Below are 17760 nucleotides of genomic sequence, written 5' to 3'. Positions count from 1 at the left end.
GCAATCTGAGGCCATCAGGGCCATGGTGGTGAATTCACTAGATTTTGAATTTCAGCTCAGAATGTGTAAATACACAATTGATAAAAACCTAACCTCCAGCAGCCCAAAGTAAACACAATTAACCAAAGGGTACAACTGGATTGTTATAGCTCACAGTGACCCATCCCAGGATGTTCTCCCATCCTGTGGGAGACATAACGTGTGCTGCAAACATCCTTGTCTAACTAAAGAAGACCAGGATAACATTCCTTGGTCACAGCCAGAGACGTTTAACACAGAGAGATTAAGTAACTTATGCAAGGTCATGCAAGAAGTCTTTGCAGAGCTGAGGACTGAGCATTCAGAGTCCCAGTCTAACTTCTTTAGCTTCTTATTATACATCTCTTAAAACTGCATGCATTTTCATTGCTTTTCAAAATCAAAAAGGTCAGTGCAGGTCTGAGTACAATGCAGAAGGTGAGGAGGATAATGGGGTGAGGGGGGTAGGGAATAAGCTGGCATCCCAGCAAGGGGTGCAGCGCCTCTGGGGCTTTTCATGCCAGGAACATTGTATTCTGTGCATCTCATTACCTGCTGCAAATCAGAAAGTGTGACCCCTGAGGAAAAGGTTATGAGCTAAATATGTAGAGTTTGGCAAAGCCCATGCTAATGAGGCCCTAGTGTAAGTGGCAATAGTCCTATCACTTGAGTTATTTAAATTAGACTGTACAAACCGCTAAGAAAATGTAACGTGAGGTGCAAGCAGGGATGGGCCAGCTTGACTTTATCTCAGATTCTTCAGCTTTAGGTGGTCAGTGCTGCTCAGCTTCCTAGCCTGATGCTCTCTGTGACTGTGTATATAGGTGGGCAGGGCATCCTGTGCTTCTTGTCTTTTGCTCTGTGTGCCACTGCACACGTAACTAAAATTCATGGAAAATTCTGAACCAGCATGAAGAACCTCACACACTTCTTCCCTTAGGAGGAATTCCCTTCCACAGACAGCTGCAAAATGTCAACATAAGGTCAGAAGGTGACGCAGAGCAACTGGAATAACAGGCCTTTTGGTGCAGAGCTCGGGCATTGTCCTCCCCTCCTTTTGCCATTCTGCTGACCTAAGACAACATTAGTCCCTACACCATATAAAAGGCAAAGACCTTCAGAGTCGTGCATTGAAAATCCTAGTGCTACCCTTGCTTCCCTGGCAATCAGACTTGAGAGCTGCCTGTTCTCTCAACTTTAGATCCTCTACTATTGCAAAATAGCATCTTTGTAGCACTTTCCAATGCTGTTGTGTCCAACACTCTTTGGCTGGAATTTCCCCAAAGAGCCTAAGGGAGTTATGCGCACCCTACTGAAATTGGCAGGTCTCATGGAAATCCCTGTCTTTATAAATAAGGCATTTCTTCACCTTCCCCTGAAACATGCACCATCCAGAAAGAGCAGTGCAGTAGCTGTGTAACAGCATGTGACTTTTTAGGGAAGTCAAGATGATTACTGCATTCTGCTGAGACTCTCTGTGAAAGTAGAGGGATTATTCTAGAGGACTGAAGTTCAGGAACAGCAGTTCGTAAAAGGCAGGTATGAACAGAAGCAGGACCATATTTTTGGTTCCTGTTACATTCAGCTTGGGATCTATACACAAGATGAAAGCAAATGGGAGCGTCTTTCCAAGTCAGTGGTGCATTCACTAACTCCCTTCTACCCAGATGAAACATGTCCTTGAGAAGCCCATGCCTCACTGAGTACACGAAATGATTCAGAGGGCTCTGTCACTATTCTGGTACTAGGATAAGATCCATCCTGTATTCCCCCTGTGCAGTGAGGAATCAAGAGAGGAGGGAGAAAAATCTCAGTCCATCCAGTCACAGTGACTGGAGAGATGGTTACAGCATTTGGAAAGCATGGTCTAAGGTTGCCTAGGCAGCAGGGAGACAGGATGAGAACATAAGACCTCATCTCATCCCTTGAAGCAACAGGAGCAGTACTGGTTGACTGGAGGTGCGACGAGGCATTCACTTTGCGGAGCAAATGCAGTTTGAAAGCCTGTGGCTAGGCAGAGGGGAAGGAGAGGGGCAGATGCACCGTGATCTGCGTGCCCCCATCGCTTCCTGCTGGTAGATGGCAGTGCAGCAGCATGGAGGGCACAGCCCCCCAGGGAGCTGTCAGCTACACTTATCGCTGGGCAAAGAGCATGTTGATGTGTCCTTGTAACCTCTGTTGTTAATGGCAATTGATATTGGCATCCTGCCTGTGCCATGCATGGCTGGGAAAGAAGTTTCCCAGGTGTTTTGCACTTGCAAGAGCTCTTTAAAGACTGGAAGGGATTAGTCTCCGTGAATCGACTAAGGCTGGGATTCTACAAAGATTTGTGTCCCTGCTTAACTCTGCTCTCTGAGAAACTTCAGACTAAAGAACTCCTCAACCTGCAGAATATCACATGCCTAACGGCCTTGAAGATTGAGGCTCAAGGAAATTAGGCTGATCACTGATTAATGATAATTTTATCACTGATTAAATCTCCCTCTTTTTTCTTGTTCTTGACCAAGCTGTAAAATTTTTTGTAGTGTTTGTGTGTTGAAATGATTTGTTCATTTCTCCAGTGAGTAATTCTTTGTCTGACAAGCATTTGTGCATCGTCCCAGTTTGTGATGCGTCAGTTACGTAAGTCGCATCATTCTGTCCTGACTGGCTTTGAAACTAGGTTTCAGTGACCATTGAAGCTTAAAATGATATTTTCACAAGTATTTGCACTTGTAAAACACAACTGCTCAAATGTTCATTGAAAGTAAATACAATATGGGTCGTGAATATTGTCGAATCAAAATTCACTGCTGTGTTCAAAAAATATTGGGGGACAGTTATTTTCCATTGTTCGTTGTCGTGTAACAAATACCATAAACGTCTGTCATAAAGGTTGCTTACCATCCGTATCGAGGTCACTGGTGAGAGCTAAAAGCATACTTAAAGCCAGAGGAAGTTATTTTTTCATTTTCATCAGGAATTTTTCACCACGTAGTTTGAAATGCATACATTTTGAATGCCGGTTGCATATGTTTTGATACAAGGATCCCAGTTAACCCAGAATTAAAAGTGCCTTGCATTTCCTCCAGGCATTGCAGATGCTGAAAAAACAATGAAAAGCTAAGACAACACAATACCAGTCTCTAAATATCATTATATAATATTATTGAGGTACAAGAGTGTCTGTTCAAAGATATTATAGTGGTAGAAGTTTTAAAAGCTTTGTCATATAAACAAGCCACAAAAATAGCTGTTCCCAAACTTTTTGATGGGGCACCCTATTTGTCAGCTCGTGATCACACTTCTGCAATTGAAATCCTGTTGGGTTTGCAACCCTGCTTGTCTAGGTCATGACTAATACTCTGGGATCTGCTGCCTCAGAGGAAGGGTTGGCCTGTGTTAGGCTAGGTGAACTGTGAATGAGAAGATCTGGGATCTGTGCCAAGCTTTGTCACAGATTCACTGTTTGTCCTTGTCATGCCTTTGCTCTGTGCCTCAGTTCCTCATCTCTTCTACAGGGAAAATAATGCTAACAAAGGTGGAGCTTGGTCTTTGAATGCTTCTTAGCTGCCTACTCCCTTGTGGCAGGTGCTGTGCAAGATCATATGAGTAAATGAAACGGACTGAAATGTGTATAAATAAAACCATATGTACTCAGCATAAATTTTACACTGTATCCACACTGTAGTCCCAAATTTGTTTACTGTACACAGGTGAGTAACCCCCAAAGAGCTGCACATGTGAGATGAGCAAGCAGATTTGGTCATAAGACTATATATATATGTGTGCGTGTATATATATATGCTTCTTATTTGAGGCTGCTGATAAAGGCACAGGTGATGTAAGGATAAAAGTTCCTGTGGCCCAGGTGTACAATGCTAGAGTGTGTGTGCTTTGGGAGAAAGCTTTATTTCAAAATCACATTGAACTCTGTCCAGCCCTTTAAGGAGGTGGAATCTTATCCAAGTACTGAGCAGGTGAGGGTATCAGTGGCTGACAAGAGATAATACAGGTCGTCCTGTGTTGTGTCCTCTCTCATCACCTGAATAACCCACGAACATAACTGTCTATGAGGAATCAAAGTTCAAATACCACCATGTGTATTCCTCTGACTTGAAATCCTCTCCCATCATTTCCAACACTACAATGTGGAGATCTGAATCTGACTTTTATAGTCAGCAGAGAGAAAAAGGCATTTAGAGTATGATTCGTCTTCTCCTAAGGTGGCTATCTAAAATGGCTTAGGTGAATCACACCCTGGAAATGCTATCTAGCACAGATATGCAGGGTAGAAGCTTGGACTTAAGCAGGAATTGAATATTTGAATTTCTTTTTATTTGGAAGTAAAGGCCCAGACTCAGGGTATTTTCTATTTAGCCTAGGGAAAGATATCAGCAATTCACCAGCCATGAGTGAATGCAAATTACTTCAGCTTAATTAAGGCGAACTGGCAACCCTGTTCACCTGAATATGAAGTGCAATTTCTCATGCAACTCTAGAAGGAAAATAAAGCCTGGGACACCCCAGTAGAAGGGACAGTGGGGGTGGTGATGAGATCTCAAGAGACCTGTCTTTGACTTTGTAAATGACCTTAGTCACATCAGTTTATTCCAAGCCATGTCTACCTTGCAGGGTACAAGTTATCTGGGAATTTTGGTCTTCTAGGCAGGAGTCACTAGTACTACAAACGGGTAGTTGGCTAGCTGGGAGACTTTAAGCTGAAGTGAGAGAGTTGGGGGAGTTGTAGGAGATAACAATATATTTGTGCCCCATCTCTATGGGTCCCCCAAGTTACCCGATCCCTTTTATATTTAGAGAGCCATGGCCACAGCTCTTTGCTATCTGCATCAAAATAAAACACCTGTTCGGATAACATTTTATCATTCCAACACCTTTAAAAATGTCAACCCCTTCTTTGATTACATGAAGTAGGACCTGCTTACCAGCCACACCTCTAGACTCAGGGGACTTTTGCTGCCTTGAAGGTAGTCCAGTAGCTATCTGCAACCAGACCACACTGCAAAGCACACAACTGATAGAAAAACAGTGCTAGAATGATCAGAGTCTTCCAGAATCTGTCCCTGTCACAGCTGTCAGCTCCAGTAGGGCACTGAGAATTGAGTGCAGGAGCTTTGGCTCCAGACAGAAGCCACTTGAGGAGAAAGCAGCTCTTTGGCTTCAGTCTTCAGCGATAAGTAACAGCCAGGACACCATGCTTCAGGCAGCACAGGGCATCACAGGCACTCCAGAAGTACACAATTCTTACACCCGTTCATGGATATTCACAAACAGTTTGCTCTAGATAGCTCTATATATTCAATTTTTTTTTTCTGCAAAGCTCTGTATGATGGGCATAAATGTGAAGAGTGTGAGGGAAGAGCTTAATTTATTTTAAGTTTTGTTTAACTGTCATGAGATTCATCTGATAACGTTATTCACTTTGTATCATTTGACATACAACAGTTTGGCCCAGTTAAAGTGACGCGTTTTTCATATTTTGGAAGATATGTATTTGTTTTATGGGAGAGGAGAAGCAATCACTGGCAGGCCTGAGCTGTACAGGGAGGGAAGACCTCCACTTGGAAAGATAGGGAATTGTCCATTTTAAATTTTTGAACTCATTATTGTTTGTTAAGATGGTAGTAAGAAGACAGATTCAGCTAACCTCCCCAGTACAATGGGTTCTACACTGATAAAATTTATTTCCCTTTCACTTTGGTATTTAGCTTTCCTGCAATAAAACCCCTGTGTACAGGTGTAACTCCACATAGGCTTGCAGAGGACAGAGCAGGGGAGAAGGAGATACTGTTAGTACTTTATATGTACCACCAGAGTTCAAAGGATACAGCTTTAGCAAGAGAGAAATGAAACTGCAGTATGCAGGTGGGTGCTGCCTTGTACATACGGCGTAAGAGCACACAAATGGCAACTACTGCAGAGCAGTTAGTTCATCGAGAACTGCACATCCAGTTTGTGATGTATTTACACAGCCAGGCTCTCAGCAAAGTTAATCTGAATTAGTTTCTAGACCAGATTTGTTAAGTGCGCTGAACTCCTCTGTGGATGCTCTTAGAGTTGATCCAGCTGGCTTTGCTTTGCTTCCAAGAGCTACTTCAAGTCTGAGCAGAAACCTTTACATGACAGTTAATAACAGTTCAGTGTGGGTTAACTTACATTTGAGAGAAAATCAGGCTTGAACAGGAAAAGAGCACGTATACTGGGAGTTAAGAATTATTTTAAAATCTCTCTTCCAGCTAATTTATCTATATACACGGATTCTTAAGACAGTGGCAAGAGCTGGTGCAGCGAGACCTTCCAACCAATATAGTGCCAGTGCAGAAGAGTTCCCCTGGGGCACAGAAGCAGCTGTGGCAAACTGCCAGTTATTGAGTATGTCCAGGGTTTCTTTGCCTGTATTGCCCCTCTGGGGACAATGGCAGCAAGCTGAATTACCACAGGAGACCAGCTCAGGACACAAGTAACCCATAGGCAAGGAAGGGCAAAGTCTGCCTTCAAAGCTGCAATGTGCTGTGAGCCCTTTGCTGCAACCAATGATCCAAGCAGGGTGTTTAGTACCCAGTCGTATGAATAATAAGAAGCGAAGACTGGAAAGAAGTAACCATGTGGCAGGGGGGCAGCCACTTTTGACAGCAGGCCAGGGCATAAACCAGCCTAATAAAGTGAGATTATTTCAAATACATGTAAATTCAGAAAGCAATTTAGTGACCTGAATTCTTAAACTGCAGCCAGTGGGCTTAGACAGAACTGAAAAGAGAAATGAACAGAAAGTCACAGCTAATTTCCCCTGTGTCTGTGCAGAATTTTAACAACAGAAGGCTAATTTTGATTGTTTGATAGAAGAATTATTGTTGAGTGCTGGCTCCTTTTATGAAATCACATGAGCCTTTCTCCCTCTTCTTTTGTGTGCTATCTACAGTTGAGGAAAATCTGACTTTGCAATTCTTTATTAAGGGAGCAACATCTATTTGCTTAGTTTCCATAATTTTACATACCCCACTCCACTTCAAAGCACCAGTAGCTTTGCTATGAACATCTTCTAGCCTTTAAATATCTTCCTTTTTCCCCTGTATTTAGCCTATTGTTGCCATGAGGAAAATAGGGAGGTTTTCGAACCCAGAGCACGCCATTGATGATATTTATTTTTGCCCGACTATGGGGAAAGATCACATTGTGTTACGAGCTGTACAAAGAGAACAAAAAAGTCAGTTGTGCCATGGAGACCTTATAGTCTTAAGTCCTTTAACTGACTGTGCTTCTGTAGCTCCATTAGTTTAACTGTCCCTCAGTCCTCTTCAGGGGCACATCCAGTCCAAGTGGCTGCTTGGGAGCCACCCAGTCCTCCCTTCATCAGGTTGTCGCACACCACTTGCCCTGCAGAAACCCAAGGCATCTTCTTTCTCCTCTGTAGAAAAGGTAAGGGGCCTTGAGCTACCTCAGAGGAAGCAAGGGTGGGGAGTTGGTGCATGAGGTGGTTGCAGATGGCTCCTATGCCAGTTCCATGGCACCTCAGTAAATTTGTATAGTGCTTTTGGGTTTAGGAGAAATGCTGGTGTGGATTGTTTATCTTAGTACCTTAGACTCAGCTCAGCACTGTAATTTATGTGGGATAAACAACATAGAAGGAGAAACTCTGTACATACAGCCTCCATGCCGCCGTGATTAGATTGAAGTGGAAACAGTAGTCCCTTTTCCTTTCTCCTAATGAAGCTTCTCATTGACTTAGCAAGAACACAGGACTCTATTGTGGTTCACTGAGTGTAGCTGTGAGCTGCAGAACATCATTTCAATTAGGGTTACACAGAGCCAAACTAATCAGCCTTTTAGTCCTCTGATTGCTGTCTTTTCTGCTCTCCTTTTGAGGCAGGTGCTGTGACAGTAAATCCGGAGCAGAAAAAATGAATATGAAACTGAAGCAATTTCATAAATAAGATGATGATGAGAAATAATCTCAGAACCACTGGCCCAAGCAAACTTGCTCCTACTGCCTCATTCCACTGCTGGCTTATGTTTCATGCAGGACCTTAGTCAGACCTGCCAGGAAAATGTCTTTGTCCCACCAGGACTCTGCTGTGTGCCTGTTCTTATCTGGTGCGGTTGGAAGGAGGATTTTCTCCAGAAGCAGCTAATAAGACATATTGGTGTGTGGAAACATCATGTAAATGATGCAATTAATTAGAATGGTGGAACCAATTAATTTTTCAGTTTGCTAACCAATTACAATTTTGAAAAATGATTTTGAAAAATTCTTCTCCCCTTCAATAACTGAAAGAATGTTTTCAGTAATTTTTTAAATGATCTGGAGCAGAAATTTGAGACTTTCTTGGCAAAACAGAAAAGAAAAATTTGATCTAATGAAACAGTTGATACATTCAAGTTGGGCTCAGGAAAACAATAAAGTAATGTAATTTCAAAGGAAAACTGAAATGTTCTGTTTTAAAAAACTAAAAAAAAAAAAAAATTCCAAGGTTTTTGCTGGAACTATTTTATCAATTTGACACAAATTTAAGGAGCTTTGATCAAACCAATTTCCAGTAAATAGTCTGCATGTTTGGAAAATGTTAGCATATTCTCTATTTAGTGCTCTGCCAAGGAAACCGGAGTCTGCTGTTCAGCTCTTTCTGTGTTTTCAAGAGCTCTGGTTATGAAAACATCAGTCCCCTCAATTCATCCGTGCAGTTCTGATTAACATCGCTATGGGTTCTCATTTGAATTGAGGGCAGCATTGAAAATTGCAGGCTATTCAAGCACAGACAAGCAAATCAGAAGCCAAAGACAGGTCACATGGAATTAAAAGATTGAGATGAGGTGTAATGATGGAAACACAGAGCAGTTGCTGGTATTTAGCTTTTTGGAAAGCTGCACTAGCAACATGTGCTGTTTCTCCTTCTTCTACCCCTAGCCATTCCTCCTCAGACCGGTTTTGCTACAGTCTGTTATCAAGAAAGCAGAGGTGGTAAGGTGGCTTTTTTTGCCTGTCTGCTTTGAAATCAGCATGCCATCTCCCATTCACATCCTGACCTTGCAGTCGTGCAAGATAGCTACAGATTCCCCATGCTGGGATTTGTACCTTCAACTCCAGAAAGAGAATGATTACAAACCTGCAGTCTGAATCCCTCTTTAACTCAAGTGTGCTGGCCAGATTCTCTCTTATCTATCAATTTTATTTAGATAGGTTGGTCCTTCTCTCCAGACTTGGAGCAGGTAGTATTTAATTTCATTTCTGTTTAAGCAGCTCTTTGTGAGCTGCTTTGTTTGTGAGCGCGTATATGTTTCTGGTAGATACCAGGTGGAAATTACTCTCTGTGTGTGTGCAGCGTAACCCTCTGTGCCATTCACTCCCTTTCACTGTATGTTCACTGCAAAAATGCTCTTAAGTTTAAAGGTGACATTCACGCTCCCTCTGGTGTGCCTGGCTGCATGAATGGCAGGTAGAACCAGGATCTGTCTGTTTAGGGGATATCCAGTGCTGTCTATTCCAGTCTGGTATATGATGAAACAGACATTAGATACATGTTCTACACAGGCACTTCCAGTGCAGACAAGCTCTGCAGCCCCTGTAATGACATGAGCAGCTCAGAACACTGTTTGTCTTCAGGACAGTGTCCTTCCAGGGCTGGTATCTTTCCCCGAGGTGAGAAAAGAAAGGCCAGTTCATATGCCTTACTGCTTTTTTGGGGAGTGATTAGCAGTAGGTAAAACACAAAAGCATTAAGCATCCCATACCACTACCCACAACAGACACGTCCCAAATTCACCAGTTACAGATCCAGAATCAAAAGTCTGTCAGCATTTTAGTGGTTTGGTTTTATGGTGCAGTTCAGCCCACTGTAGAATGCAAGCTTCACCCGGTCTGAACAATTGCCTAGCACTATTGCATAGCACTCCGTTGCTAGAACCACACCTTGTCCTTTATAAAGAGATAAACGCTTGATTTTAAAAAGTACAGTAAAGGAAAAACCCTTAGTGTGTTCTTCCAGTGCTTAACTACAATTACAGTTAGATTGCTCCTTCTTTTTTTTTTGTGGGCTTGTCTACAGTCACAATATCTCATGGGTCCTTTGGGAACTGGAGGGAATGGTTCTTAGCAGCTTCCTTTGTCTGTGAAGTTCCCTATAAATTGGTATCAAATCACCTCTTCTCTGAGAGAAGCTGAATACGTTGTACTCACTGATGTTTTTCAAGCCTGATTCTTGTGGATATTTTCTGTACTTTTTCATGCTTTGCAGCTAGACACTAGAACTAAAACATCATACTGTATGCCTTCCTAGCATCATATGTGGTAGTGACTAGTATCTCCCTTCTAGTTTACAATTTCCTCCTTATTTGTGCAATAATTGTTTTACCTTCTTCTGGTGGTAGGTTTGGAACTCAACTAGTTATATTCAAGACTCTACCATTTCAGAGTTACTTTTTAGGACACCAGGATACGAGCTACCCTCTTCAGAGTGTCGTTCAAGTTCTTTGCTGCCAGATGTTTGATTTTACATTTGGCTAGAGTAAGAGGCATGTCCTTAAACTCTTTTATCTGTTACAGATGTAAAAGATATATCATACACTAAAAAACCCAAACAACAATCTGGATGTCATCCATGCCCAGAGATGTACCCACATCTGTACATAAAGATCTGAGATCTTACTGGTATAGGTATTGGATTGAAAGGAAATTGCTCTGGAATCTTACTGGGATCTACTACCCAACATGGCAGTCCACTCTTAACCATTCCTTGTTGGAAACTATCAGCTGACCAGTTTAAACTAGAATGCTGTATGGGACAAATTAAATGTCATACTGTGGTCTTAGTTGATAATATCAACGGTTGACTTATCTTGAAAGTTGTGATTTCATGGAAGTGTGGAGACAAGTTTAATGGACAAGCCCTTGTTTGCAGGAAACTTAATTGATGTGAGCTGTGCTGCCAGCCTTTAATTCTTGAGGTGTGACATGATTTGGGGGTTAAAATACAGAAAAAGAGGCCCTTCCACAGCTGGGCCTCCATTCCATACCTGCAGCTATCTCATGCTCTGTAAATCCACAGCAATTGGCAAGATGCTGTCTGTTCGCCCTGGTCCTGTACAGGAACTAGAAGTGACCACACAGCAACCAGCAGAAATGACATTTGAATTCAAGCAGAGGTTTGCTAATGGGTGTGGGGCCTGAGGATACATTTGGTTCAGGAGGAGGGTTAATACAGCTTTTGATCTGATCCAAACTGGCTGGTGCCTCATCTAGAGGTGACCCTTCTACACTCACCTCCTGAGCTTCAGCTACAAAATGAGCTGTGTACAGACACGCAACCAGGGCGCCAGGTAGGCACATGCACACACACAGGCACAGACACACACACGCACAGAACTTACTAGGCTGAACCCTTCAAATCCAAGCAGCTTCAGTAAACAAAAGTGAAAAGGAAGCCCATAGGCAGGTGCTGTCATCAGTTCAAACTGGCATGTGGTCAGGATAGAGGACCCTTGAAAAGGCAAGAACAGGGATCTAATCCACACTAATTTTGTAAGAAAATCATTCAAATCAGCATATACCAGCTCCTTATAAATCAATGCTGGCACAGTTACCAATTCATGTGCTGTTATGAGAACAGAGATATGAAAGCCTTTACACAGAGAGCCTGTCCACAGCCGAAATCCTCTCCTTTGAGAAGGCATTTGTGCTCTGGTGAAAGGGCATCACTGGCAGCATCTCGTCGCCCTGTGTTGAATGGTTCTGTCCTTCAGTCCAGGAGAGTGCATCCCTTCAGTGCCAGGTGCACGCTCAGGCCAGACAAACTCATTACGCCACATTTTCCAGCCCATTGAAAAGGCAAAGCGCTGAGCTAATATTTTGCTGCAGGCTAGGAAGTCCAGCTGGAACATGACGTTTGCTAGCCTGCATTTTCCTTAAAGTTGGGGCTAGAAGGGCATGGCCAAGTAAGATGGTAGCTCAGCATGTCTGAGGTCTCTTGGGCCAGCTGAGCTCTTCCAGCAGGTTAAGTCCTTCTGTCCCTTATTCATAGAGAAATTTCCTTTCAACTAAAACCACATATTTGACTCCAGAGCGAACAAGTTGCATGAGGCAGATGAGGAAAAGGTGTAGCTGAAGGAGAGTAGCTGAAGACTCGGGAGACTTCACTGAACTTATATTTTTGAGGTTTTCCTTTGCAAGCACAAAAAAAATTGCAGCCTTGGGATTTATTCTCTTTTTCTAATGGAAGTTCAGATTATAAGGTGCAAAATGGGAATCCTCCAGATTCATAAGCTTTGCTACCCGTCTGCCACACTTATCAAAAGTGGCTTTGCTGTCTGACTAAGAATATGTGTCCTCTCGGGCACATTTTTATGGGATCTTGAGGCTTGTTGTTCATACCACAAAAGCAGAAGATGTGATGTTTGTCATCTTGTTGCTGGAGCACAGAGACTGTACACAGATCCCATAATGACAATGGAGGGGAGACAATGCCAACAATTCGAGGAAAGTCTGGCAGGAAGCTTTGAGGAAGCCTCCCATACTTTGACATATCAGAATGACTCTCTCTCTCTTCACTTTCTCTACAGGCAAGAAAAATTCCATTCTGCTGCATAAAGTCCAGCATGACCTCAATTCGGGTGTTTTCAACTACCAAGAGAATGAGATCATCCAGCAGATTGTGCAGCACGACAGAGAGATGGCACACTGTGCTCACAATGTCCAGGCTGCCGCTGCTGCTGCTGCCGCTGCCGCATCCACACCCACCCCTGTCATCTGGACTCCACTGATCCAGGCACCCCTGCAAGCTGCAGCAGCCACCACTTCTGTTGCTATAGCTCTGACCCACCACCCACGCCTCCCGACAGCCATCTTCCGTCCTCCAGTGTCCGTCTTGGGTTCCTTGGGACAGCAATCCAACCAGACTCCAAGACAGCTGAAAAGGCTTCAGTCTCTAATCCCATCGACTGGCCCTTCTGCCATTGGCTCTCCCTCCAGTACTCCATCCCAGCTGCATACACCAGGAGCAGAAACCCCTTCATCCTCTTCCTTCCACATCCAGCAGCTCGCAGGATTCTCAGCTGCCGCCGGCTTAGGCCAGTTCCAGGTGGGATCCCCTCCAGGTGGCTCAAGCCAGCCGGGTTTGAGCGGTGCATCCTCGGTGGGACTGAGCCAGTTCCAACACGCACCTTCTGGATCACCCTTGGGTACAGCTCAGCCCATGCAGCAGCAACAGCAGCAGCAGCAGCAGCAGCAGCAGCCAGCCCTTTCCAGCAGTGGATTTGGGCACTTCCAGCAAGCTACAACTAGCTCCCCATCAACATCACTCACCCAGCTCTCATCAAACTCACCCCCTAGTCTTCTCAACCAGTTCCAGCCCACCACAAGACCACTGCAGGGGGGACAGTTACAGCAGCTCTCGGGCAGTGGGACTTTGGGGGGAATTAATCACTTCCAACCCCCTCCTTCTTCCAACTCTCCATCCTCCAGCCTAAGCCAGCTGGCACAGGCCTCTGGTGGGCCGTCCTCAGGCCTGTGCCAAACACATCCAAGTGCATTAGGATCTTTAACTGGAACGATAGCCCAACTCCACCAAGAACGGCCACCTTTTGCCTCCATGTCTCCACTACAACAGTCTGGTGTCGCCTCTCCCTGTTATACCCCTTCTGGCCTTAGTCCTCCTAGTCAGAGCCCAGTGGCAACAAGAACTTTTCAATGTGGCCCTCCCAGGGCCTCAGGCTCTCACGGATCTCTGCTCCTGCCTCAGACCGCCAGCCCACCTCCGCAGATACTGCAGTCCAAGAGCACGCCACCTGTGCCACCGGGACGTCTGAACCAGGACATCAAGTTGATTTCTGCTTCCCAGCCATCTTTGCCCCAAGAGCTGGCTCAGACACTGAGCCAAAGTTCTCCTCATTCCTCTAGAGAATCCATTTCCAGCTTCTCTCCTTTTCCTGGTGGAGGGACTGGACTTCTTGGGAAGCCTTGTAGCTCAATTCCTGGGCGTGTGACTTTACCACGTCAGATGTCCTCAGGTTCTTTACCGCATCCGCTGGTGTTTGGGGCCAGCGCTGCAGGAGCTGCTTCTCTGACTGCTGGTGGGCGGAAAGAATCCATAGTGCTCACAGGGGATCTGGAACCTGTTAGATCCAAACTGCCCTCCAATTTGTGAGGACTCCTTCTGAGAGCTGGTTATGTCAGCCGTGCAATTCAGTTCCTGATTAGACTTTCACGAATCATTTTTTCCTTTTCACCCCCCACCCCCGCTTTTTTTCTCCATTTCTTTTGTTTAGGTTTAACTGTGATTAGAAACAAACAAAAAACACATGAAAAACAACAAAAAAAGAAGATAACCAGGTATTCTTAGAGCTATAGATTTTTGGTCACTTGATTTTATAGAATATTTTAATACATGAAACAAAAGGATATGAGCAAATTTAATCCAACGAGGTAACGCACAGACAAGGCGTGTGCCTGAGCTGGAACATATGAATGATCAGCCATAGAAGCCACCAAAAAAGGTTATCCTGTTGAGACAAAGATCCGAGGTTGACATGGGCCATAAAAGGGAACATCAGGTCAGGCCTGTAGCTGGTGTTTTTAGAACAGCTTTGGGTGACCTCAGCTTTGCATTGCTTTGCACAGCTGTGAACCTGGCCCACAGCACCTAGATATGGGGGCACTTGGATGGCTCACTGTGCACATGAGATAGTTTCACTTCCTCCCAGGTTTTCTCCTGTGATCAGCAGGTTGCAGAGGAAGCAAGAAGAGGGGTGAGTTTCATTAATGCAGTTCCCTGTAGGGATTTCAGAAGGGCTGAGTTTTTGTTTGGACTCCCATCTGAAGAAGATAAAGGTGACCAGGAGATGGACGGGCCTGACTTCAGATGCTTTTCTCTTTCTTATTCCACTGATGCTCTAGTGGGAACAAGAAGCGATCCCTTGTAAGTCACAAGCAGGGCAGTGAATATCCCCTCTGTATTTTTGTAGGTGTCATGGATGTGGGTTGTGGGAGAAGTCCTGTCTCTCTGCCAGCATGCCAGGCAGCTGGCCTAGGCCAGCAGAAGAGCCCAAGCTTCAACCTCTCCATGGTTTGGAATGCTTCCAGATTGGGGCATGCAAAGCAAGGGGAGGGATGAAGAAAGAGGCAGCACTTTAACCTTCCCTTTCTCATTTTAATGTCTCAGTGTCCATGGGCTGACTGCTTTGAAGAGAACTGGGTAGCAAAAGATGGAAAAGGGGGGTGCAGTCACCCCGCCCCTCTTCCTCCTTAGCCCAGGGGAGTTTGAGCTTTGAGGCACCAAGGGTAATACTGGTGCCCAGCCAAGAATTCTCCAGATTTACAACTATGTTTATACCATTAAACCAGATTAGACCAGAAATTTGGCCAGCCATGGTCCATGCTTCTCCTCTGATGGGGGAATTGAAATCGTTTGCTTGATTTCACCAGCAATAACAGCCTGCACCTGATTGGCTTTGGTCTTGCCCTGCAGTTGCAGCATCACTGGACACATCTGGGGCCTGGCAGGCACCTTGAGCTGGATTTTTTGGGCTCCCCTGATTTAAGGCAATCGAAGTGGGATGAAGACAGTAAGGGGCCATTCGGTGCACACAGCACTGAGAAGCTACAGCCTTTACCTCTAGAGCAAGTGTCTCCTTTTCTTTTACTTTGATCCTTTCTTTCTCTTTTGTTTTTTCTTAGGCTAAGAGGTGTCTCCAGCCACCTCACTGTAAAGAGTCAGGTGCTCAACTTTTCTAACACTTGTTAGAAACATATGTCCAGCCTCCCTCTGTTTCCAGCTATCATGGGGTCCCTCCAGCCCTCAGAGGGAAAGCAGGATTTCATGCAGCAGTGCCAAAAAACTATTACCACAGTAACGATACAGGTCCATATAACTCCCTCTCTTACCTACTCCTACCCCCAGCTCTCTCCCAAAACACTGGCTGATCGTTGTTTTTTATACCGAATTGTTTGCAAAACTCTTGAAATGTGCCTGTATCTTGAATGTTGCTGCAAGCATTCCTGGGCACTCCTGCTTCAACGTGCTTTGGTGGCTCAGAATTCAGATGTAATCAGCTTTGGTCTTCCTTAAAGGGTCAGGGGAACTCTAGAAATGTTTTTTCTACTAGCTACATGCAACTATATATGTGTGAGTGTGTGTGGTGGGAGGGGTGCATGTGTGTGTGTGTGTGTGTGTGTGTATAGATTTTATATATGTATCTATATATACACACATGCTTTTATATATATAGTATACAGTTATACACATATGTAGTCTATTTATGCACATGTGTAAGCACACACACACACACATATATTTATATATATATATCCTAGTTTTAAAATACATGTCAATTTTGACCCTCCTGTAGGCCTGATTGGCAGGTGATAATTATAATATATAGATCCTGCTTTTCCAAATATGTACAGGTTCATCCTGAGACAGAATCAGTTGATGGAATTGAAGCAGACTCACAGACCCTCTCATATTTTCATAGGTATGAGACAGTTCCTAGAAGGAAGACTCACAATATCCTGTTAAGTTTTATATTTGTTCTAGCAATCTTTTTTCCTTGTATGCTGGAGGGCCCCTAGAATGAGCATCTCAAGAGGTTGGGAGCTAAGCTGTTTGGGTCTGGGGTATCTAACATAAGCAGGTGGGAAAGGTCTTCAGCCCAGCAATGCCAAGCCCTCATGGATGACTGTCCTGTGACTGCTGCATTGGTACTTGAATCTCAACAACCCCTGTGGACACTCAGACAAATGGAGGTGCACAGAAACACCCCGAGGGCTGTCTCTGGTAGACATGCGTTCCATCCACCAGTCTGGTGAACATTCTTCTTCGGTTGGGTTCCTTTGCTTTGTTTTTCATGGGGATATTGTTTGATTTTCCAGTTCTTAGCAGTGCAGTAGCCAATATTGAGTTATTCCGACTGAACCCCAGTCAACACTAGGCTTGTCTCAGTAGGTGGAACTATATTTATTATTATTGTTATTTTTTGTTTTATTTTGGGGGAAAGGGAGGGAAGAGTTCTAGGGGTGGGGTTTGCAATATAAAACACACAATAAAAACCTTAGTAAATAAAAACGTGAAAAATGCATCCCTCTGACTTGCTGTCTGCTTTAAGTGTTGAACTTCAGCCAACATGAGATGAGGTTTAAAGAAGAAAAAAAACTTGGGTGGCATTTAAGTCCTCTCTTTCCTGTTGAACAGAGAAGATGCAGGGTTTTGGCTCACTTCCTGTCTGTATTTTCCCGATGTATTTAAGAGCTTTAGTAGTTTACCTGCTGCCACATCTCCACCTCACACATTCTTGTAGGAAGTCTGTATTAAGCCATTGTCAGTAACAGTTTAAAACTTTTGCCTACACTTGAATTTTTAACAGTACAAAGCAGAAATCTGGTAGTTGCTTTGCAAATGTGTGTATGAAAATCCTTCACATTAATGGGAGACATGGAAACTCTGGCTGACTTTGTGATCCTCAGAGAAGAGCCTAAGGAGCCCTACCACAGGATACAGACATTAACAACTTGGAATAGAGACTATCATGGAAAGTGGATAAAAGACAGAAGAAGGGAAGTAGCCGTTTCGAGGTCTCAGACTAAGCTGGATGATGATGCCAAGGTCAGGACCTGATGTATTTTAGGAAGGTATCAACTAGCCTCAACTCTTAGCTTTCATTTCACTCTTGTGATACCCTCTTTGAGTCTTTGTCCAAACCCATTCTAGGAAGTACGCACAAAATTGATGATTTGGGTCAGTAGCTCACATGGGAGCTGTA

General features: G+C 44.1%; 1 protein-coding gene across 2 annotated transcripts in view; it reads left to right on the top strand.

Moving 5' to 3' along the window:
• HCN4 (hyperpolarization activated cyclic nucleotide gated potassium channel 4) overlaps positions 1-17132 on the top strand; it is a 108120-nt gene extending 90988 nt beyond the window's left edge. The window contains exon 8 of one of the 2 annotated variants that reach the window (XM_030016365.2): positions 12568-17132. In XM_030016365.2, the coding sequence (XP_029872225.1) occupies positions 12568-14150 (1583 nt within the window). In that variant the 3' untranslated portion in view covers positions 14151-17132. The remainder of the gene's footprint in view (positions 1-12567) is intronic. The other variant, XM_030016366.1, reaches the window with a different exon arrangement.
• Positions 17133-17760: the final 628 nt, after the last annotated feature.

This window comes from Aquila chrysaetos, chromosome 5, assembly GCF_900496995.4.
Source record: "Aquila chrysaetos chrysaetos chromosome 5, bAquChr1.4, whole genome shotgun sequence".
In the NCBI taxonomy this organism is placed as follows: Eukaryota; Metazoa; Chordata; class Aves; order Accipitriformes; family Accipitridae; genus Aquila; species Aquila chrysaetos.
This window is presented reverse-complemented; position numbering and strand designations above follow the sequence as displayed.